Source organism: Chiloscyllium punctatum, chromosome 9 (assembly GCF_047496795.1).
Source record: "Chiloscyllium punctatum isolate Juve2018m chromosome 9, sChiPun1.3, whole genome shotgun sequence".
Taxonomy (NCBI): Eukaryota; Metazoa; Chordata; class Chondrichthyes; order Orectolobiformes; family Hemiscylliidae; genus Chiloscyllium; species Chiloscyllium punctatum.
Genome location: NC_092747.1, coordinates 45,920,328 through 45,944,258, shown reverse-complemented (window position 1 = coordinate 45,944,258; position 23,931 = coordinate 45,920,328). Strand labels below are relative to the sequence as shown.

Sequence of the window (23,931 nt, the reverse complement as noted above, 5' to 3'; positions counted from 1 at the left end):
AAGGCTAAAGCAATACTAGTGCCACAGTTTTGAACAGATCAAGGAGTATTGTAGATTCACCTAAAAGAAGGAAAGTCAATTTTGAAGATTTTCCTGCTTTATTAGCAACAAATATTTAGGAATATGGGTCAATTGATATTAAAGTTGCATTAAAGAGGCCAGCTCAAAAGGAAAGTGTTTCTTCACCCTCCGAAAGAGGCACGAATGTGTGGGAATATTCAAAGTTAAATAAATGCATATATAGTCTATATAATGCATAATAATGGCTCTAGAGTATGGAACTTTTCAGCAAGATTTGTCTTATTACAAAATGGGCTGTCTCCAGTTGAAAGACGCACGGTTTTACTGGTACCACGAGGGACAACCTTTCAGGAATCTTTATAGGCACATGGGTGATCTCTTCTGTGAGACAGAAGCAGCAAACCTGAAAACATTGTCATTAAGCAGAATTTAAAATTCAGAGTCAGGCTACAAGACATTTTAAGTACATTTATTTGAGGAGGGAAAATGAATAGCGGTTGCTTCACCTCTTTTTGGAAAATTTTAGCCTTTTTTTTTGTTAGTCAAAATAGGATTTCATAAAAAGATGCAGCAGCTTCCAAACTGAAATGGAAATTTTAAGTCATAATGTCAGATGTCAGGAATACAAAATTACTCTTTTTATTTATGCAAATCTCAAAACAGGTTCTGAAGTGCATGAAGATTTATATCTTTTTCTTTTGGGTGAAGGATGTAAATGTTACCCTTTAGCTTGAGAATCTAAGAAAGACCTGAAGAGTAAAAATTACCCTAGCAGCAGAAACTCTCGGTAGATATGGCACATTCCTTGGTGAATTTATTGGAAGAAATTCTAGAAAGGGATTCAGTAGCAATACCCACCGTGTGTGTTATCAATGAGAAGTCACTATGGGTTAACATGTATCCAATGCAACATGTGAATAAAAGGAGGACTGAGAATCAATACTACAGTTTAAAAAAAAAAGATGCTGGAGAACAGAGAAATCTCCAAATTGAAATTTCTGGATAGCAATGTTTTATGAAAAAAGAAGCAAGCTCAAATAAATTATTAGAAAAACTGGAAAAATGACATTTGGAACTTTAATATGTATTATGAGAGAAAAAATGTATAATGTAATTTTATATTTTTTGTTTTATTATATATGACACACACAAACATTGAATATAAAAAACAGAATATGTTATCAATTTGTAGAATCTGGGAGGGATGCCTGAGACCAATAGAATTAGGGAAGAGGATGATATATAAGGGTTAATTGGGTAATAACTGGGTGTGTAAATTTGACAAGCAAGTAATCAGTGTTGTTGGAGTCTGTGATCAAAGTTAAGTCCAACAGATTTATTTGGAAATACTAGCTTTCAGAGCACAGCTCCTTAATCAGGTAATTAGTGGGGCAGGATCATAAGACACAGAGTTTATAGCAAAAGATCACAGTGCGATGCAATTAGACCTAGATAGCTGTTACGTCTTTCATTTTTTAGAGTGGGTTGCAGATTTCAGTTCAATAATATGTAAATGCCGAAACTTCTTTTAAGGCACATTCTTGAGATAACTTAGGGTTTTATATTTAAAAAGTGACATCTCAGCTCAGACAATGTATTAAAGGTATGAGGTCAGAGTCTGTCTGTATCCCAGACCATAAGTAAGGAGTCAGACTGGTTCTATTTCCAAAGTAGGAATTTATAAAATGTTATATGGATGACTGTCTGTAGGTGGTGTCCTTTTTGAGCAAAAACAAAATGTATCTGCAAATGCGAAGTCACCCCATACTTAGGGAGAGGGAGAGAGAGAGAGAGAGAGAGAGAGAGAAAAAGAAAGAAGAGAGAGAGAGAGAGAGAGAGAGAGAGAAAGAAAGAAAGAGAGAAAGAAAGAAAGAGAGAGAGAGTGTTTTGAGTGTGAGACACTGTATAGTGTAGTGGGCTCCCCTGTAGCGTGACATGAACCCAAGGTCCCGGTTGAGGCCATCCCCATGGGTACCAAACTTGGCTATCAACCTCTGCTTGGCCACTCTGCATTGCTGCATATCCTGAAGTCCACATTGGAAGATGATCACCCGAAAATCAGAGGCCGAATGTCCCTGTTTGTGTGATGTGTAAACTCGAAATAAACCTCTGACTAGACAAGTACCTGATGAAGGGCTTTTGCCCGAAACGTCGATTTCGCTGCTCATTGGATGCTGCCTGAACTGCTATGCTCTTCCAGCACCACTAATCCAGTATTTGGTTTTCAGCATCTGCAGTCATTGTTTTTACCTAAGTATTTGACTTTGTCAACCTGTATTTTTACCTCTGCTATTTAAACACAACACATCCCTATTGGGTCCAAAATGCACAGGCAAACATATGTTGGATTTTAATATGCAGCAATGATCTGCCAGTCACCCCCAATGACATGTCGATGTATATTTGAAACTAAACTCAAATAAGTTCAAAACATACCCCCTCCCTCACCTTCTTCCCTTCCCATTCTACCTCTAATCTTTTCTCCCAAACTGTCTCTCATCCCCCAGTTCCATTCTAGTTAAGCTTACTGTCCTTCTTTCATAACAATGGAACACATTCCCTCAAATTAGAACATAAGAACATTAAAAAAAGGAACAGAAGTAGGCCCTCTGGTCCTTCAAGCCATTCTGCTATTCAATAAGAACATGGCTGATCTTTTCTTGGCCTCAGTTCCAATTACCCGCCCTCTCATCATAATCCTCAAGTCCTTTATTGTTCAAAACAAAAGCTATCTTAGCTTTAAAAACATTTAATGAGGAAACCTCAACCACTTCACTGGGCATGGAATACCACAAATTCACAACCCTCTGGGTGAAGACGTTCCTTCTCAATTCAGTCCTAATTCTGCTTCCCCTAACTTTGAGGCCTCTTGTCCTAGTTTCACCCGCCAGTGGAAATATCTATTTGCTTCATAATTTTATGTTTCTAAAAGATCCCTCCTTATTCTTCTAAATTCCAATGAATATAATCCCAGTCTACTCAGTCTCTCTTCATAAGCCAAACCCCCCAACTCTGGAATCAACCTAGTGTACCTCCTCTGCACCCCATCACGTATATCCTTTCACAAGTAAGGAGACCAAAACTACACGTAGTACTCCTGCTGTGGCCTCACCAGCACCCTATACAGCTGCAACAAAACCTCCCTGCTTTTAAATTCACTGCAACATTCGCTGATGACCCTTTAATCTGCTTCTCCAACTCCACACAGTTTCTATTCTCCTCTGGCTTCTCAGAAAAATTTTCCTCTTTTTTTTCCAGCCTCTAACTCTGCTCCAAACATCCCACTGCTCTCGAGTATTCTGCTCTATCGCCCTCTTCTGGCCTTGAGTTTCACAATCCTAACTTTAAATCTTCATTTTTTTTAGATTAGATTAGTTTACTTACAGTGTGGAAACAGGCCCTTCGGCCCAACAAGTCCACACCGACCCGCCGAAGCGCAACCCACCCATACCCCTACATCTACCCCTTACCTATACTACGGGCAATTTAGGATGGTCAATTCACCTGACCTGCACATCTTTGGACTGTGGGAGGAAACCGGAGCACCTGGAGGAAACCCACGCAGACACGGGGAGAACGTCCAAACTCCACACAGTCAGTCGCCTGAGGCGGGAATTGAACCCGGGTCTCTGGCGCTGTGAGGCAGCAGTGCCAACCACTGTGCCACCGTGCCGCCTATAGTGATGTCCCTATAATTCCAACGACCTGAAGAATGCACTTAGTTGTTTTATATATAGACATTATGTAGCAAAATGCAATTTTTAGAGCCTAGATTAAACGCTAAATCTCCAAGGAATCTGGCATTTATCTTTCAAAGCATTTACAGTATAATTTCAAAGTTAAGCTTAATGGTTTACACAAAACATGCTATTCATGAGTTGACATTACAGCACATTGCACTCAAGGAGATGAAACTTTGGAACCATAAGTTGTCTTCTAATGAACAATGTTCTTCAATTTTTTGTTGTGGTTCTGTTCGCCGAGCTGGGAATTTGTGTTGCAGACGTTTCGTCCCCTGTCTAGGTGACATCCTCAGTGCTTGGGAGCCTCCTGTGAAGTGCTTCTGTGATGTTTCCTCCGACATTTATAGTGATTTGTATCTGCTGCTTCCAGTTGTTAGTTCCGGCTGTCCGCTGCAGTGGCCCGTATATTGGGTCCAGGTCGATGTGCTTATTGATTGAATCTGTGGATGAGTGCTATGCCTCTAGGAATTCCCTGGCTGTTCTCAGTTTGGCTTGTCCTATAATAGTAGTGTTGTCCCAGTCGAACTCATGTTGCTTGTCATCCGAGTGTGTGGCTACTAAGGATAGCTGGTCATGTTGTTTTGTGGCTAGTTGGTGTTCATGGATGCGGATCGTTAGCTGTCTTCCTGTTTGTCCTATGTAGTGTTTTGTGCAGTCCTTGCATGGGATTTTGTACACTACATTGGTTTTGCTCATGCTGGGTATCGGGTCCTTCGTCCTGGTGAGTTGTTGTCTGAGAGTGGCTGTTGGTTTGTGTGCTGTTAGGAGTCCTAGTGGTCGCAGTAGTCTGGCTGTCAGTTCGGAAATGGTCCTGATGTATGGTAGTGTGGCTAGTCCTTTGGGTTGTTGGCATGATCAGCTATCCTTGGTCACCACACACTCAGATGACAAGCAACACGAGTTCGACTGGGACAACACTATTATTATAGGACAAGCCAAACAGAGAACAGCCAAACAGAGAATTCCTAGAGGCATGGCACTCATCCACAGATTCAATCAATAAGCACATCGACCTGGAACCAATATACTGGCCACTGCAGCGGACAGCTGGAACTGACGACTGGAAGCAGCAGATACAAATCACTATAAATGCTGGAGGAAACATCACAGAAGTGCTTCACAGGAGACTCCCAAGCACTGAGGATGTCACCTAGACAGGGGACGAAATGTCGGCAACACAAATTCCCAGCTCGGCGTACAGAACCACAACAATAAGTACCCGAGCTACACATCTTCTCCCAAAATCTTCAACTTTCACGTTTTTGGTGGTGGGGTGGGGGGAGCAGTGAAATTTCACTTTTTTAAAAAAATGAACTTTTTAAAATGACCATCTAGCGATAGGTATAACAGAATAAGAATTTTTAAACGCTCTTGGCTGCATAACAAAATCTGAGAATTCCAGCTGTTGTATTTACATGCTAACCTCTGATTTATTTACACATTTTCTTGTTCAGCAATAGTTGAACACATTCCAAGTATATTGCAGTTATGTAGCTCATATATGTTGCAATCAAAATTATTTTGTTTGGTTGCTTCTCAAAAACAACCTCCAAGGCAATTCAAAATGAGTTTGTAATAATGTTATTTATTATACAGGATCAAGAATTGAGGATTGGTACATAGGCCTTTCAAGATTCAAATGCTGCTATTTAAAAAAAATCATAGAAGTATATAGCAAGTCAACAAAGCATGGTAGGGTAAATTCTCATTTTCACTGCCAAGGCTGTAATTTGGTAGGGCAGCTCACCCATTATAGGATCTATCTGATTCACATTCCACTGACTTCTACTTCTGTATCACAGAATGATGTGACACCAAAAGAAGATATTTGACCCATCATTCCTATCCCAGCTCTTTGAAAGTGCTACCAAACTAGTCCCACCCCTCTGGTTTTCTGCACAGCTTCGCATTATTTTCCCCACTTCAAGTTCAGGGAATGGTAGTTATTTTACTGAACTAGCAATAATAAAGCATGGGTTCTTAATCTGGAGAGAAGCATTCAAATCCCACTATGGTAACTTGCAAACTGAATTCAACTAAAACTTGGGACAGCTACCGCTAAGGCACAGTGGAGAAAAACTATTGTCTGAGGTCTTCCTGCTGAAGTTAAATGGTGGTCAGTTCAGTTATCAGGCCCTCCTGATGCCTCAAATGCATGTAAGTTTTACTAATGAAATATAGTCTGGTTCAAAGCAAGACAAGCCTTTGGTTTGTTTAGATAGAGTGAAACTCCAATTTTTGAGAAGATTTGTAGCTCAGGTTGATGATAAGTATGTAGGTTAGTTTGCTGAGCTTGAAGATTTGTTTTCAGGTGTTTTGTCACCAATCTAAGTAACATCCTCAGTGAGAGTCTCCGATGAAGCGCTGGTGGTATGTCCCACTCTCTATTTATAGGTCTTGGTTTCTTAAAGTGGGCGATGTCATGTCCGGTTCTTTTTTTCCCCCAAGGGAAGGTAGATGTAAAGAGAGAGGCAGGGCACATCATCAGCACTTCAGATACTCTCACTGACGATGTTACCTAGTATGGTGACGAAACGTCTGAAAACAAAATTTGAAGCTCAGTGAGCTACGTTACATATTTATCAATCTCCAATGTTTGTTTCCTTAATATGTCACCGTACAGAATCGAACTGCATTTGTTACGATGTATATAAACACAGATTTTTTTTATGAATAAAGTATATTTTTGAAATATAAAAATATCAGTAATGGCGACCTTGAAGCTACAAGATTGTTGGAAAAGCCGAACTGATTCACTAATGTCCCTTAGGGAAGAAAGCTATCTTTATCTAGATCCAGCCTAAATGCGACTTAAAATCCACACAAAATATGGTTGAAATTGCCCTATGAAATGGCCTGAAAAACCACTAAGACAGGTTATCTTCTTAGGGTCAATAATAGTTGTCCCATGGGAGATTGGTTAGCAAGGTTAGATCTCATGTATTACGGGAAGAACTAGCCATTTGGATACAGAACTGGCTCAAAAGGTAGAAGACAGAGGGTGGTGGTGGAGCTTGTTTTTTCAGACTGGAGGCCTGTGACCAGTGGAGTGCCACAAGGATCGGTGCTGGGTCCACTACTTTTTGTCATTTATATAAATGAGTTGGATGTGAGCTTAAGAGGTATAGTTAGTAAGTTTGCTGATGACACCAAAATTAGAGGTATAGTGGACAGCAAAGACATTTACCTCGGATTACAATGGGATCTTGATCAGATGGGCCAATGGGTTGAGGAGTGGCAGATGGAGTTTAATTTAGATAAACGGGAGGTGCTGCATTTTGGGAAAGCAAATCTTAGTAGGACTTATACACTTAATGGTAAGGTCCTGGATAGTTTTTTGAACAAAAAGATCTTGGAGTTTAGGTTCATAGCTCCTTGAAAGTAGAGTCGCAGGTAGATAGGGTAGTGAAGAAGACATTTGGTATGCTTTCCTTTATTGGTCAGAGTACTGAGTACAGGAGTCGGGAGGTCATGTTGTGGCTGTACAGGACATTGAATTGGCCACTTTTGGAATATTGTGTGCAATCCTGGTCTCCTTCCTATCGAAAGGATGTTGTGAAACTTGAAAGGGTTCAGAAAAGATTTACAAGGATGTTGCCAGGGTTGCAGGATTTGAGCTAGAGAGGTTAAATATGCTAGGGCTGTTTTCCCTGTAGTGTCGGAGGCTGAGTGGTGACCTTAATGGGGTTTATAAAATCATGAGGGGCATGGATAGGGTAAATAGATAAGTTCTTTTCCCTGGGGTGGGTGGAGTCCAGAATTAGAGGACATAGGATTAAGGTGAGAGGGGAAAGATATTAAAGATATCTAAGGGGCAACATTTTCATGCAGAGAGTGGTGCATGTGTAGAACTGGCTGCCAGAGGAAGTGGTAGAGGCTAGTACAATTGCAACACTTAAAAGGCATCTGGATGGGTATATGATTAGGAAAGGTATGGAGGGATATGGCCCGGGTGCTAGCAGGTGGGACTAGATTGGGTTGGGATATCTGGTCGGCATGGACATGTTGGACCAAAGGGTCTGTTTCCGTGCTGTACACGTCTATGACTCTACGCTGGCCTTGTCTATACCATTAGTCAAAATGAAAATAAAATTATCTAATTTATTTTTGAAAGGGATCAAATTTATTTCTACCACCCTTATAAGCACCCCATTCTAGATTGTAACACACATTTGAAACTTCTTTTGGAAATTTATAGCAATTAATTGCTTAGAAAATAAGGAAATTTTAGTCTACAGTTTGGATCTTACTTGCTACAAAGCAAGTTACTTGGGCAATCATCCATGTGAATGCATTACTTTATACTACATCCTGTTTACCCAACAAAATATTATGTCCAAAATCTGGGCGGAAAATTAACTTTTTGGTCCTGATGGAATTACATTCACAGAATATCAATTATTCAAAACCACATGCATCTTTTCTCAAAGACATATCTTCACTTTACAAATGTGTATTTTTAAAAACACTTACCAGGAATTTCCTTGGAGTACTCCTGTTTGGAAGAAATACCTTTCACAGACAGTGTGATGTAAACACAATTTACATGAAGAAATCATTCAAAATGCCAGAATGGAAGCACTGCTAGAGAATTCTTAACTAATATATCAAAAAATACACCTGTAGGAAATACTTATACTTGGATATTGCTGTGTCTGTGACAAAATAGGAAGTTAGTATTGTTAGACAAAGCGTACACATCTTCTTAACGCAGCGATAATCCAATGCCAAAATCATTTTCACACTGCTGAAAACTTAAATATTCTTCACAGAGACAATTTATCAGTATGGAGGTTTAGAAACCTTTGATCCAAATATGAAGCAGAATACTCTGTAGGTGTCAATTCATTAAATTAGCATCGCAGCAAGAATGTTAAATGTAGACCATTACTAGATATAGTCGGTTACTTGATCATCTTGTGTCAACCAAACACTTTGTCAACTGAATTGTCAGGACTCAACTTCATTACTTTAATCTCACTCTCACTAGTTTCCATACATACAGAGAGAGAAGGATACCACTTTGACTAGGACAACACACACATCCTAGGACAAACGAAACAAAGACACGCATGAGAATTCTTAGAGGCATGGCATTGTAACCAGAACTCCACCAATAAACACATCGGCTTAGATCCTATCTACTTTCCTAATAAAAAAAACGGAAATGACATCACCCACCTTAAGAAACCAAGACCTATAAAGTAAAGAGGTGGGACATACCACCAGCGCTTCACCAGAGACTCTCATTGATGGTACCCAGTATGGTGACAAAACATTTGAAAATAAATCTTCAAGTTCAGCTTACTAACTTACAGACTTATCATCAACCTGAGCTACAAATCTTCTCAAAAATTGCTAATTACTTTAATCTGTATGGATATGTTTACACTGACCAATAAAGGCAAACAGATCAAACACATTCTTCACTATCCTATCTACCTGTGACTCCACTTTCAAGGAACTACGAACCTGCACCCCAAAGTCTCTTTGTTCAGGAACACTCCCCAGGACCTTGCCATTAAGTGTATAAGTCCTGCCCTGCTTTGCCTTTCCAAAAATGCAGCACCTCACATGTTGGCTCTACGTGTTAGCAGCAAGAGTGGCAATTGCATTAATCAACCACTTTCAAAATATAAATTGCAGATATCAATAATCTCAGTACCCTATAGGCGAAATGCATGCAGTTCCCAACTTCAGTTCATCTCAGGATTTAGTTTGCCCTTATCTCTCTCTAGTCAATGACAGTTTTCAGATTTGAACCTCCTTGAGTTTATAGGTTGGTGCATTAATTCAGTTGTCAGATAGAATGGCTGCTAAACTGTTCCTCTGCATACATCAGAATGGAAAGCATAGAGATTTTGAGCTTCGTCACAGCAGTGCCCCTTTTTTCAATTGGCTACTTTAATTGCTTTGCCAACTATATAAAAGATGTAAAGAAGGGTTTACTGCTTTCCCTCAACTCACGTGTTAAATTGACAAACTTGAATAATTCTTTTTTTCTGTTGGAATTCCAGTTCTAATTCTTAGGTTCAGCTATAACAACAAAAGAACTCTAAGACCATGACTGTTTAGTTGATGTCTTGTCTCCTCAGAATTATAGCATCTGGAGTTTCCAATAAATGGACATTTCTCTAATGATTTTCATGTCATTTCTAGCTTTAGAGAAACAAGGAGAAAGAAAAATGATCTTCTAATTTGGATGTTACCAATCCACTTTCCTTTCTGACTTCTGCTTTGTCAAGCAGCTCGTGAAAATTTCTGTATTCCAAGTCTAGCTCAATTGTCTTCCCAAACTGGATAGTTACAGGAAACCCTTTCATGATATACATGTGTAACTTATCATACAAATGCAAATTAAAACAGGAAGTGAGAGTTTCTTGATACCTGATTCAGTTCACTAGTTTCAATGTCTTCAGGTAAAATGCTAACTTCAATTCAGAGAATTTGGTTTATTTCACATTGATTTTCCCGAATCTGCCTCAAGCTGTGGCCAGGTGCTCATTGCAGCAATTTTATGGATCAACTTCTTCCTTTTATGCAACTATTTTAATCCACGATGGCTGAAGGTATTAAAACAAATTTTCAACTCTCATTAATTGAAAGTCCATAATTTATCATTTACATGACATTATGATGATGATTTATGGATAAATATTAGTCAGGATATGGAGAAAATCTTCCCTTCTCTTCTTCGAACAGTGACATGGAATTGTTTGTGTTTACTTGAGAGCAGGCAGGACCCTGGTAATACTTCTCAGCTGAAAGACGGGATTGAATGTTACTTTGCTAAGCACTGTAGTGAATTAAACATTACTTATTTGGGTAAGATTAAGCGCAAGTGTTATGCTACTTGCATTGAGTACAGGGGATGGACTGTATTTGATTTGCAGTACAAATTGTAGTAAAGAATAGATTCTGTTTTTGGAATTATAGCAAGGAGATTACTTTGCATTTTAAGATTATGAAATCATACAAGGGACAAAACAGAATTAATATTTGAAAGAAAGAAAGTTATGAATACAGTATATGATAGAATCAAATTCTATTTGCTACTTCTCGTAGAGAGTGCTCATTGTTAACGAAGCAGCAGATCTGATTGGGTTTGTGCAGATCAGAATAAAAAATTTTTAGGAAGTCTAACATCAACCTCAACATTTTCACACACAAAAAAAACGAGGTTTATGTACATGTGAAAAGCCATTTGCAACAAACCTAAAATGTGTCAATTATGCTCCTATATGTACCATGTGACAAAACTGTACAGTCATTTTACCAATATGAAAATGTAAACCATTAAGTATTTGAAAACAGCAACGAGATGGGAGAGAGAAAAATTCTTTCAGGAATTGGAGGTTGATGCAAATTCTCATTAAAGATCGTTATTGCTGGAATGATACCAAAATTACTGATAAAGCATATGGAAGATTTTCAAAAGGTATATGGTGTAGATTAGATTACTTACAGTGTGGAAACAGGCCCTTCAGCCAACAAGTCCACACCGACCCTCCGAAGACCAACCCACCCAGACCCATTCCCCTACACCTAACACTGTGGGCAATTTATCACGGCCAATTCACCTAACCTGCACATCTTTTGGACTGTGGGAGGAAACTGGAGCACCCGGAGGAAACCCACTCAGACACGGGGAGAATGTGCAAACTCCACACAGTCGCCCAAGGTGGGAACTGAACCCAGGTCTCTGGCACTGTGAGGCAGCAGTGCTAACTACTATGCCACCGTGCCACCCATGTAGGTAGAGAATGTATTTATACTTGTAGGGGAACCTAATATAGAGGCCTAAAGTATGAGATAGTGACCAATATCCAACAAATTGGATATTAATTAACAAATTATTTTACCGGAGAATAGAGATCATGTACACCACCCCCTAACCTCCATCCAGGGCCACAAACAGTCCTCCCTGGTGAGACAGAGGTTCATCTGCCTCTCTTCCAATCTAGTTTTGTGCATCAGGTGCTCCCGATGTGGTCTTCTCTACATCATGGAGACCAACGTAAATTTAGGGAATAGTTCGTCGAGCATCTCAGTCGGGTCTGCAGGGGTTGACCGGACCTCCCAGTCATCGCCCATTTTAGTTTCCCTTCCCACTCCCTTCCTGACATGACCATCCTTGGCCTCCTCCATTGCCACAATGAATCAAATTGCAAATTGGAGGAACAACATCTCATCTTCCGCCTGGGCAGCCTTCAGCCCGGAGCAGTGAAAGTGATAGGGAAGGGTTGGGAAGGGAGGTTCTTTGAAATGGGGCATTGAGTTCTCCAATTTCAAAGAACCTCCCTTCCCAACCCCTCCCCATCCCTTCCACTCCTCCCGGCCACCAACCGAATCTGCAGCTCCCCCTACACTCACCCAAAGTCCTGAAGAAGGATTTCACCCGAAACATCAACTTCTCCACTTCTTGATGCTGCCTGGCTTGCTGTGTTCTCCCAGCCTTCTGCCGGTCTACTTTGGATTCCAGCATCTGCAGCTTTCTTTTGTCTCTAACAGAGTACAAGTCAAATCGCTTCCCTTTAAAATGCATCCATGCTAAACAACATATTGCTTTGTCCTTCATCTGCTTATGTTGATAACTCAGACATAGAGTGACAGGAGGCAGTTCATGTCAGGAGGCAGGCCAGTTGGGCTGAATGACCCGTTTCTGTACTGGACATTCTATGCACTTCTATAATATTTAAACAATTCTCCTATATAATTTAAAAAGTATCAAAAATTTTGAATATTCATTGCGAAGGATTACAATAGAGCTTTTCATGCTCCAAAATGCTAGAGTGGATCTTGAATAGATATATTCTTGTAGATATGGGCCTGGAATTCTCCACAATATAAAACAAACAAAGCAAAGTCATCCCAAAAACAAAGAATTAAAGCTCTCCTGCCCTACCATATCCAGTTGTAAATGGTGATAGATAATTTAACAACTAAGGAGATGGTTCCACAGATATTTGCATCCTTAATGATATGAGAGAGCACAGTACATCATTGCAAAAAACAAGGTTGAAGTATTTGCAACCACCTTCAGCCAGAAGTGCTGAATGAATGTGTAACTCAGCTACCACTGAAGATACCCAGCATCACTAATGCCATTCTTCAATCAACTTAATTCATTCCATGTGACCTTAAGAAACAACTGAAGGCAAAGATGCAGCATAGACTATGAGGTCTGACAACATCCTTGTCAAAGACTGCAGAATAATGCTCTTGAGATTTAGCAACATCCTGAGCAAAACTGCTCCAAACACAATTACAACTCTAACATCTACACAGCAAAAAATGGAAATTCTTCAGGTATGCCCTGTCCTGCACAAATTCAAGCCAGCTAGTTTTTATTTCATCACACTATCCGCCACCTACTGGGCACAGATCAGCAGTGATGGTATATTTTCTGTATATCGTTATTAGCATAGCTCCAATACAATTCAAAATATTCAACATTATCCAAGTCAAAGCTATCTGCTTGACTGGCATTTCATTGAGCATCTTAACCATTCATCCCTCCACCACTGCAGCAGTAAGCGCCAAGGAAAAAAAAACACACTTGAGTATCTTGTCAAGATTTCTTCAACAGCAGATTGCCAGACACGAGTATCTAGAATGAGAAGGGCAGTCAATGCATAGGAACACCACAATCTGATGGTGTGTGACTTGGAAGGGAACTATCCTAATTTGTACAAAGTTAAAAATTACATAACACCAGGTTATAGTCCAACAGGTTAAAGTGTGCCTGTTCCCCAATGTTCTATTTCTACAAAAGGGATTTACAGAATCTTACATGGCTTCATGCAGGTTTTGAGCAAAATAAAATGTAATTCTGCAAGTACAAATTCACCCACAAACTTACATGTGTGTTTGTGTCTGCGAGGAGCATGAGTGTCTGTGAGAGAGTGTGTGTATGTGTGTGAGTGTGAAGGGGTAGAAGTGTGTGAGAGGGCGCGTGTGTGAGCGTGACAGTGGGTGTGAGTGTATGAGAGAGAGCTTGTGTATGGGAGAGGGTCTGCGTGAGTATGGGTCTGTAGGAGCGTGTGTGTGGGTGTTAGTGCGTTTTTCTGTGTCTGTGTCTGTGTCTGTGTGTGTGTGTGTGTGCGCGCGCACTGCAGTGCATTGGGGTCACCTGTAGTGTGACATGAATCCAAGGTCCCGGTTGAGGCCATTCCCACGGGTACCAAACATGACAATCAGCCCCTGCTCACCTACTTTGCGTTGTTGCCTGTCCAGAAGTCCGCCTTGTGAATAGCCACCTGAAGGTCCAAGGTCAAATGTCCCAGACCGCTGAAGTGTTCTCTGACTGGGGTCAGACAGGAGTGTATTAGACCTCAAACCTTTGGGTGACCATCCTCCAAGGTAGACTTCAGGAAAGGCAACAACACAAAGTGGTCAAACAGAGGGTGACAGTCAAGTTTGGTACCCACGGGGATGACCTCAATGGGGACCTTGGGTTCATGTCACACTACATGGGACCTCATTGCACAAAACACACACACACACACACACATATTCCTACAGACCCATATACTCATGCAGACTCTGTCCCCCTCTCCCATACACAAGCTCTCTGTCATATGCTCACATACACTCCCACAGATTTACACCCCTTTACATCTCATTCACACACATACATTCTCCACCCCACCCCACCCCACCCCCCACATATATAAGTTTGTCGGGTGAATTTGTACTTGCAGAATTACATTTTATTTTGCTCAAAAACTCCATAAATCCATGTAAGATTCTGTAAATCCCTTTTTTTAGATGAGAATCAGTCTGAATATTGGGGCACAAACAGCCTCATATAGGGCACCTCATACCTTCAATGCATTATCTGGGCCAGCTTGGTACCTATTGCAAAAGCTCACTTGAGATTGTACCTTGAAGAAAGTTCTGGAATTTACATATGAAAGAACTGAAACCCACTGTCCATTCTAAAAGATGAGAGACATAACAAACAATCCAGGTCTTTTTTCAGTATATAATTTCAGTTACATCACACTGTAAACTTTTGCTACAAATTTTGTCTTAGGATCTTATACTCTACAACCACCTGAAGAAGGAGCAGCGCTCCAAAAGCTAGTGCTTCCAAATAAACCTGTTGGACTAAAACCTGGTATTGTGATTTTTAACTTTGTACACCCCAGTCCAACACCGGCATCTACAAATTTATGACAAAGTGATTGACTTTTGTAATTCAAACTTGAGCAGCTTTGTCATTTATCTTTGCTTGACTTTAAAATACTTCTCAAGCAATCTGTTGTGCAATAGCATGAATCCATTTGCTCTCCAGCAGAGCAAGAATGAATATATAGGAACAATGTACAAAAGATTTCTCAAAAAAAAGTATTTTACACTCAGCTCAACCAAACAAAAACACCAACATGAAAAGTATTTTCACAAAGTACAATATATATTTTTTGCTACTGTAAAGAAAAAGTCATTTTTATCTTCACATTGCAATCAAATAATTAAAAATGTATTGAATTTATCTTTAATAGCAGTTATTTTGCATTTTAACCCAAATTCAATAAATATCAAAAATATCTACAGGAAGGCACAGCAAACTGAACTGTAATTGTTAATTAGGAATAGGAAAAGAAAAGGAACCAACGCACTATGATGGACTCAAGGATCAGCAAACATGCCCAATTTTTAAACCTTGTTTCAGTTACAAAAGCAATCTAAAAGAGACCTCAAGTAATGTAAAATATGTCAATTTAAAAAAATCAAAAGCAGCTGACAGGATTCCAGAACCTCACGATCGGGAAAAGTTGATATTGGTGCATGTGAACTTCTGGAACAATAATACATAAGTTTTCTCTCAGCAAACAATAACTAAAAATACAGAAAATCAAATGAGTGCATGGGGGACACTGCATGGCAGATTTCACAATCGTACAGTCAGAATTAATTTACCCCTATCCATGCCCCCTCTGTCAGCATCACGTCTGGCTTGTGATTTCTGAGTTCCACCCAGATCGACTCTGATAGAAGGTCAAAACCTGGGCTGGGATCCAACATTTCTGAGTCCTGCCCTATTCTTTCTTACATACTGCAATCACAGCCAATGTACGCCATTAATAAGCAGCTGACCTCATGAAAACATAGGGGTCAGTATTTTTCCAAGATGGAATCAAAACCTTTAAGACAAACAAGCTTATAAAATAATGACAAATAGCAAAAATATTAAAATAATTAGGTGACTTGCCTGATCACATCCAGCATTTACCAATTCTTGTAACATCTGTCTATTTACTTCAACACTAGTAGATGAACCAGACTCATTTGCAAATGGCATCAGGGAGTTTCTGATTTCTCGGAGAGCTTTCTGATAAGGCCCAAATTTTGGTACAGGTCGCATTTGCTGTTGTCTGGTAGCATCCTTTGCAACAACGGCTTTCAGGTCTTGTGGGGTTTCATTGTTGGAGCCAACAGTTAAAGCCTGGCCTGAAGGTTTATGAGGTTGTTTCAACCCCTCTCGAATTTCCTGCAGTCTCTGGCGGCTGTTTCCGGTATATGAAGTGGCTGGAAAGGTCTTTGGTCTCATCACAAAACCAATTTTTTTTTATCATAAATAAGCTGTGTTTGCGTTTCAGGCACTGCAAAGATTTTCAATCCTTCTTTTTATTGACGCTTGTGGTCCTTAAATTTGTTTCAACATAAAATCTGCTTTGCTTTCATTCTTATGGGCATCCTTATCTGAAATGTAGAAGTCACAATAAAATGATGATGACAAAATCAAAATCTTACATTAATATCATATCCTAAGGTACATCAATACAGAGTTATAAAAACGCTCATAAAAGGTGATATTGGGCTAGATATCACACACTAGGCCAAACAGCTAGACTTGAAATGTACAATAAATGTAAAGGAAGAAAAAGCAGAAAAATCAAGAGAGTTTTAGGCAAGAAATTCTGAAGCTTAGAATCTTGGCAGCTGAAGACACAGCAACCTCATACCAGTTCCAACCCTCCAACTCGGTACTGCCCTCTTGAACTGTCCTACCTAGCCATCTTCCTTCCCACATATCCCTTCCACCCTCTCCTTCAACGTGTCACACCCCCACCTGCATTTACCTATCACTTTCCCAGCTACCTGCCCCCAGCCCCAGCCCCACTCCCATATTTATCTCTCAGCCCCCTTCCCCCCCTACATTCCTGATGAAGGGTTTATGCCTGAAATGCAGATTCTCCTGCTCCTCGGGTGCTGCCTCACCTGCCGCGATTTTCCAGTGCCACACGTTTTGACCCAGAATACTGATGCATTATTAATTGACCTGTCCTGCTACCTTCAATGATCTGAGCACATATGCACTGAGGTTCCTCAGTTCCTGCACCCCTGAGGCATTATATTCCCTATGTTATTTGATATGTCCATGCTTTTCCTAAAATGTGCATTACCTTGTGCTTCTCCTCATTAAGCTTCACTTACCACTCATCTACTCACTTCACCAACTTATCTCTATCTTTATGAAGTTCTATAGGGTCCTCCTCACAGTTTACAATACTTCCAAATTTTGTATCATAAACTTTGAAACAGAGTCCTGCCCAGCAAAAGCTAGATTATTAATAGGTATCTAGAAAAGCAACAGTCCCAATACCAATCTTTGGTAAACTCCACAACAAAAAAAACTTATTCCAGCTCAAAGAATATTAAATCAACTATTACTCTGTTTTCTACCACTCAGGCATTTCAATACCTAAATTATTACTTTCCTTTTTATTCCATGCACAATAACACATTTAAGACCATAAGATGTAGGAGCAGAAATTAGACCATTCAGCCCAGAGTTTGCTCCACCATTCAATCATGGCTGATAAGTTTTCCAACTCCATTCTCCTGCTATTTCCCAGTAAGCTTTGATCCCCTTTATCCTCAAAAACCTATCTATCTCAGTCTTAAATGACCTACGGCAATAAATTCCATAGATTCACCACTCTCTGGCTGGAAAGGTTTCTCATCTCCATTCTAAAAAGGTCTTCCCTTTTCTCGGAGGCTGTGCCCTTGGGTCCTAGTCTCTCCTACCAATGGAAACATCTTCCCAAAACCCACTCTGTCCAGGCCATTCAGTATTCTGTACATTTCAATTAGATCCCCCCCTCATCCTTCTAAACTCTGTCAACTATAGACCCAGTGTCCTCAAATGTTTCTCGTACGTTAATCTTTTCATTCCTGGAAGCATTCTTGCGAACCTCATCTGAATACACCCCAGGCCAGTGCATCCTTCCTGAGATATGGGGCCCAAAACTGTGCACAATACTCCAAATGTGCTCTGACCACAGCCTTACAGAGTCTCACAAGTATAATCCCTGCTTTAATATTCAAGTCCTCTCTAAATAAATGCCATCATTACATTTGCATTCCTAACTACTGACTCAACCTGCAAGTTTATCTTGAGACTCCTGGACTAGAACTCCCAAGTCTCTTTGCATTTCAAACTTCTAAGTTTTCTCCCCATTTAGAAAATAGTCATGTCTCTATTCTTCTGACCAAAGTTATGACCTCACACTTTCCCACATTGTACTTAATCTGCCACATCTATGCCCACCCTCCTAACCTGTCCAAATCCTTTGCAGCCTCCCTACCACAATACTACCTGTCCCTCTACCTATCCTTGTATTCTTTCATCTAGATCATTAATGTATAAAGCAAAAAGTTGTGTTTCCAACACCAAACTTTGTAGAATACCACTTTGTCACCGGCTGCAATCATAAGAAGGACCCTTTTATCCCCACTCCCTGTTTTCTATATCTATCGTGCAGCATTGAGTTGAGCGTCTTCTGGAATTCCATGTACACCACATCAATAGCATTACCCTCAGCAACCATCCCAGTTACCTCTTCAAAAAAAACAACCTCCAGCAAGCAATTTCTTCTTTAGAAATCCTGGCTTTACCTAATCATTCCTGAAGAAGGGCTTATGCCTGAAACGTCGATTCTCCTGCTCCTTGGATGCTGCCTGACCTGCTGCGCTTTTCCAGCAACACATTTTTCAGCTCTGATCTCCAGCATCTGCAGTCCTCACTTTCTCCCTTTATCTAATCATTCACCATTTTTCATGTGACTATTAACTCTATACCGAATAATTGCTTGTTAGAAGCTTCACTGCCACCAAAGAAGCTAAACTGACTTGTCTATAATTGCTGGGCTTATCCTTACATTTTATTTAAACAAGGCTGTGATGTTTGCAATTCTACAGTCTTCTGGCACATCCAGAATCTAAAGAAAACTGAAAGATTGTAGTTGGTGCCCCTATAATTTCCTTGGGTGCATCTAACCCAGTCCTGATTTAGAAACCAATGATCTATCCAACACTTCATGCTATCAATTTGAACCTTGATAGTGACAGAGTTTCCTCCTCTATCACCATGGCCTGGGTAGCATCTTAACTCCTTGATACAGACAAGGCAGATGCAAAGTTTGTCATTTAATACTTCAACCATAGCCTTTGTTTCCATGTGTAAATCTTCTTTTTGGGTCCCCATCAGCCTTACTCTTCCTTTTACCACTCTTTGCTGTTTATATACCTATGGAAGACTTTAGGGTTGCCCTTTATGTTGTCTACCACACTGTCTCAATTTCTTTTCTCTCCTCTACTATTCTTTTTTCACTTGCCAGCCAAATCCTTTTGGTCTTCAATTGTATTTCCCACACATCACAAGCAAACCCTTTCTTTTTTATTTTGATTTCCTTTGTCATCCATGGAGCTCTGGATTTTTTTGTCTTACAATCAAAGTATATTCTCTCAAGGGAAAGGTATCTGAACCACCTCATTTTTAAATAAGTAGCCCAGTGCTCCATTACGGTTTTCCCTGCCAATCTTTCATGCCCAGTTCCATTCTTGAGCCACTGAAGTTCACTCTCTCTGCTGATTATTTTTTCTTACTCTGAAATGACCATTGTAAGCTTTAGGATGATTTTGAAGAATGACAATGACCACTATTTCCTACGTGTTCCTCCACTGACACTTGCTCCACTTGACCCACCTCATTGCCAAAAGCCAGGTCCAACAATGCATCTCTTTTGTTGGTCTAGATACAGACTGAGGTTGGAAATTCTCTTGAACATGATCCATGAACATTTATCTCTTACTGCCCCTTTACTTACTCAAATATTGAATGGGATATTGCTCGTGTAAGTCCTCTATTATAAACTACTCTCTAATGTGGCTATCTCTAATTTCCCTGCAGTCTTGTGATATTAAAGAGTTAATTTGCTCTGCTGACCTGCAAGAAATTGAATGCCCCAGGGGTAAGGTGGTGCGTCTGTCTTTTGGTTGAATGTGGGAGGTTTCCGTGGCCATTTCCTTGCCATTCAGGGATGATTTACATTTTCATCTAGAAATCAATAACAACATTCATAGTTGGAATTCCGACTACTTCCTGTAGTTTAGACAGAATACAATTCACACCACATCTAGCCATTAAGGGATGACCTGCATTATATTGTTTCTGGAGGGGAGGTGGTCACTTTTATCTTGAGTGGCATGTGACTGCGAGGGAGTGACTGGGAGTTTTCTTGTGAGCGTTAATAACTTTGATGTAAACATTTTGTATAAAAAGGATTGTTTCCTTTCTTCAGAGAGAGCATTTGCCATGACCCCGTAAGTCCTGCAAGGTGTGTTTTAAAGGTTCTGCCAGACAGAGACCCCTGGACACGATTCGCAAGAATGGCGAGGAGTGTTCAAAGTGTCTTCAAAGCTTGTGCTATACTGTGCTTAATAAATTTGGCTGCTCGTTCACAAAAGTTGGTGTGCTGCAGTTGCATCAAGTGTGTAAGAACCTCAGGAAAAAGAACTTAACCGTCCTTCTACATCCTTCTTACTACTTGGAGATCTATAGGCTACACTGAGTCATGTAATTGCACCTGCTTTGTTCCTTAGCTTGAGCAAAATTTGTTCTGTCTTTATAGCCTCAGAGATATCCTCTTTCTCCAGTACTCCACTGCTTTCTTTCATCAATATTCTGCCCCTCATTTCTTTCCTGTTTTTCCTGTTTCACCCTTTCCTGTGAACATCTTGTACACAGAAATATTTAACAACAAGTTCTGGTCTTCCTTGAGCCAGGTCTCGGTAATCACCATAACCATATCCACATGACAATCTGCACCTGTAATTCCCAGCCTTATTTGTTATACTCCTTGTATTCACAGAGTCGCGTAGTAACCCTAATATAGACTTCATTATATTCTGCCTTGCAATGTTTTACTATATGTTAGTGCTAACTGTCTTTCCATGTATTTTGTCAACAATGGGTATTCTTGTATAAAAGACTTTCTTCATAAAGTTGTTTAAAGGCCTCTTTACAGCATTAACCAAAGGCTCCCCAAGAAACTCATGCCTGCTGTTCAGGTGCACCTGTTGGCTTGTTCAGGTGCTACTTTCCCTAGAGCTCGTCACAGAAATCCAATGCTCAGCATCTAGCACCATCTTTCCAGGCACAAGGTCATCTGTCTTAATCCAGTATATACATTCTTATTTTCACATGGCACTGGGAGTAATCCACCGATTACCACATTTGACCATATGAAATAGGAGCAGCAGTAAGCTATTTGGCCCATTCGGATCTGTTCTGCCATTCAATGAGATCATGGCTAATCTGATAATCCTCAACTCCACTTTTCTGCATTTCCCCATAATCTTTGATTCCTTTACTTATTAAAAATCTGTCTAACTCAACCTTTAAATATCCTTAACAACCCGGCGTCTGCAGCCTCTGTAACAATTCTATAGTTCCGTCATCCTCAAGAAAGAAATTCCTCCTCATTTCTGTCCAAACTCTGCAACTCTTACAGTAAGATTATGCCCTCTGGTCCTAGACTGTCTCACAAGGAGAAAACAGCCTTTCAGCATCCACCTTTTAAATCCCCCTTAAAATCTTGCAAGTTTCAATAAGGTCACCTCTCATTCTTCTGAAGTACAATGAAGGGAGATCCTGCTTCCTAAATTTCTACCTGACTCCCTAAATTCTGGTTGCAGGACCACATCCCAAGTCCTTGATACCAACATGGACTATGAGCTCCGAATGTTCACCCTCTACAGGACAAACGTCCTACAGCTGCTTGATGACATTTTTGACCCCAGCACTAGGGAGGAAATATTCCATCGTGGAGTCACATTTCTGGCCACAAAAAAAAACTATCTGTTCTCCTGTCATTATTACTTCTACCTTCTCCTTTTTCATCCCTTTTGAACAACTGAGCTACTAGTGGTAACACAGACATGGTTCTGACTGCACTTCGCTGAGGAACTAATGCTGCCATTAGCTTGCAAAATGGAAAACAGATATGTGCACAGAACTTTAGGGGGATTCTTGCACTACTAGGAGAAAGTGAGGACTGAAGATGCTGGAGATCAGGATTAAAAAGTATGGTGCTGGATAATCACAGCCAGTCAGGCATCATCCGAGGAGGGAGAGAGAGTTGATGTTTCGAGCATAAGCTCTTCAGCAGGATTTTGGGTGGGGGGGGCAAGGGGCCTGAGAAGATAAATGGGAGGTGGCTAGGGCTGGGGCCAAAGTTAGCTGGGAACACGATATGTAGATGAAGGGGAGGGTTGATGGTGACAGGTCTGAGTGGTGGGTGGAGCGGATAGGTGGAAATGAAGATGGACAGGTAGGACAGTTCAGTAGGGCAGTGCCGAGTTGAAGGGTTGGATCTGGGATAAGGGGTGGGGTGGGGAGATCAGGGAACTGGTGAATTCGACATTGATCCAATGTGGTTGGAGGGTCCCAGGCAGACACGTTATCTTCCTTTTCTTCTGTGCAACTGTGACACTGTCATTTATGACAATAGAAAAATTACATTTGAAATTGCTGGACAAACAAACAAACAAACAAACAAACAAACAGTCATTAGATTGCATTTATTTATTTCCTCTTTTGTTGATTCAATATAGATCTATGAATCTAAGGGTTACAGGGAGAAAAAAAACCTCAAAATTCTGATATTCCAAGAACATTTTGGAATGTATATTTTGACATACATGTCTAAAGCTATTTCAAAACATTCACATTGAAGATTTTGAAGTATCCTGTGTTTCTCAATAATAATGGTCTAGAAACCAATCAGTTAATTCCAAAGAAATGAGGGCAACGCTGACTGGAAGGGACTGCAGAAGGCGTTTAGCAGCAAAGATGGTTGAGGAACAATTGCAGACGTTTAAGAAATTAGTTCAAGGCTCACAGCAAAGACATTATCTTGTGGATTTGCGGAAAGGAATAAGCCAACCATCGTTATCCAAGGTAGTTAAGGACTGATTTCAAATTGAAAAGAAATACAATGTGGCAAACTATGGGATTGGGAAGTTTTAAAAACCATCAACAAAAAATACAGCCAAAAGTATAATAAAAAGGGCAAAAATAAACTGAGGGTAAACTTGTAAATAGCCTCATACAGTACAAAAGAGGCCCTTTAGGTCATTAAGTCTGTACTGCTAAAAATACATTCTTACCTACACTAGTCCCAACTTCCCACACAAGACCCATAGCCTTGAAGATTGTGACATTTCAAGTGCTCATCCAAGTACTTTTTAAAACATTGTGAGGTTTCCTGTACCAATTATCCTCACAGACAGTGCATTCCAGACCAGCACCACCCTCTGGGTGAAAATGTTTTCCTCAGATTCCGTTCTCAATCTCCTGCCTTTCACTTTAAAGTTATGCCTCCTTATTACTGACCCTTCAACAGAGGGGAACAGCTGCTTTTTATTCACTCTGCCCATGCCCCTCAATCTTATACACCTCTCTCGGGTTCCTCCTAGATTTTCTCTGCTCCAAGTAATAAATAATATCAAGACACACAGCAAGAGTTTCTTTAAATATATAAAAAGGAACAGAGAAGTTAAAGTGAGGATAGGCACCTTAGAGAATGAGGCTGGGGAAATAATAAAGGGGAACCAGACCATGGTGGAGGAGTTGGAATAAATACTTTGAAACAACCTTCACAGTAGAAAAACTAATAGCATCCCAAAATTACTAAATAGTAAAGAGACAAAAAAAGAGGGAAAAAAAAATTACAACTATTATCACTAGCAAAGCATGCCAGGAAATCTAATGGGGCTAATGACCTACTATCTTTGGATATCAAAGGAAGTAGCTAGAAATGATTGGCGTGCTGGTAATAATCTTCTAGAAATCCTTAGATTCTGGAAAAGAAGA

The 23,931-nt window shown here is 40.2% G+C and overlaps 1 protein-coding gene across 6 annotated transcripts in view; it reads right to left on the bottom strand.

Annotated features, from left to right (window-relative positions):
- The window catches only part of xpo4 (exportin 4), a 249,078-nt gene that overhangs the window by 215,447 nt on the left and 9,700 nt on the right, over nucleotides 1-23,931 (bottom strand). For 4 of the 6 annotated variants that reach the window (XM_072577412.1, XM_072577417.1, XM_072577418.1 and 1 more), the window contains exons 2-3: nucleotides 20,002-20,112; nucleotides 15,982-16,472 (exon numbers count right to left, since the gene is read on the bottom strand). In XM_072577412.1, the coding sequence (XP_072433513.1) occupies nucleotides 15,982-16,320 (339 nt within the window). In that variant the 5' untranslated portion in view covers nucleotides 16,321-16,472; nucleotides 20,002-20,112. The remainder of the gene's footprint in view (nucleotides 1-15,981; nucleotides 16,473-20,001; nucleotides 20,113-23,931) is intronic. The other 2 variants (XM_072577414.1, XM_072577415.1) reach the window with 1 other exon arrangement.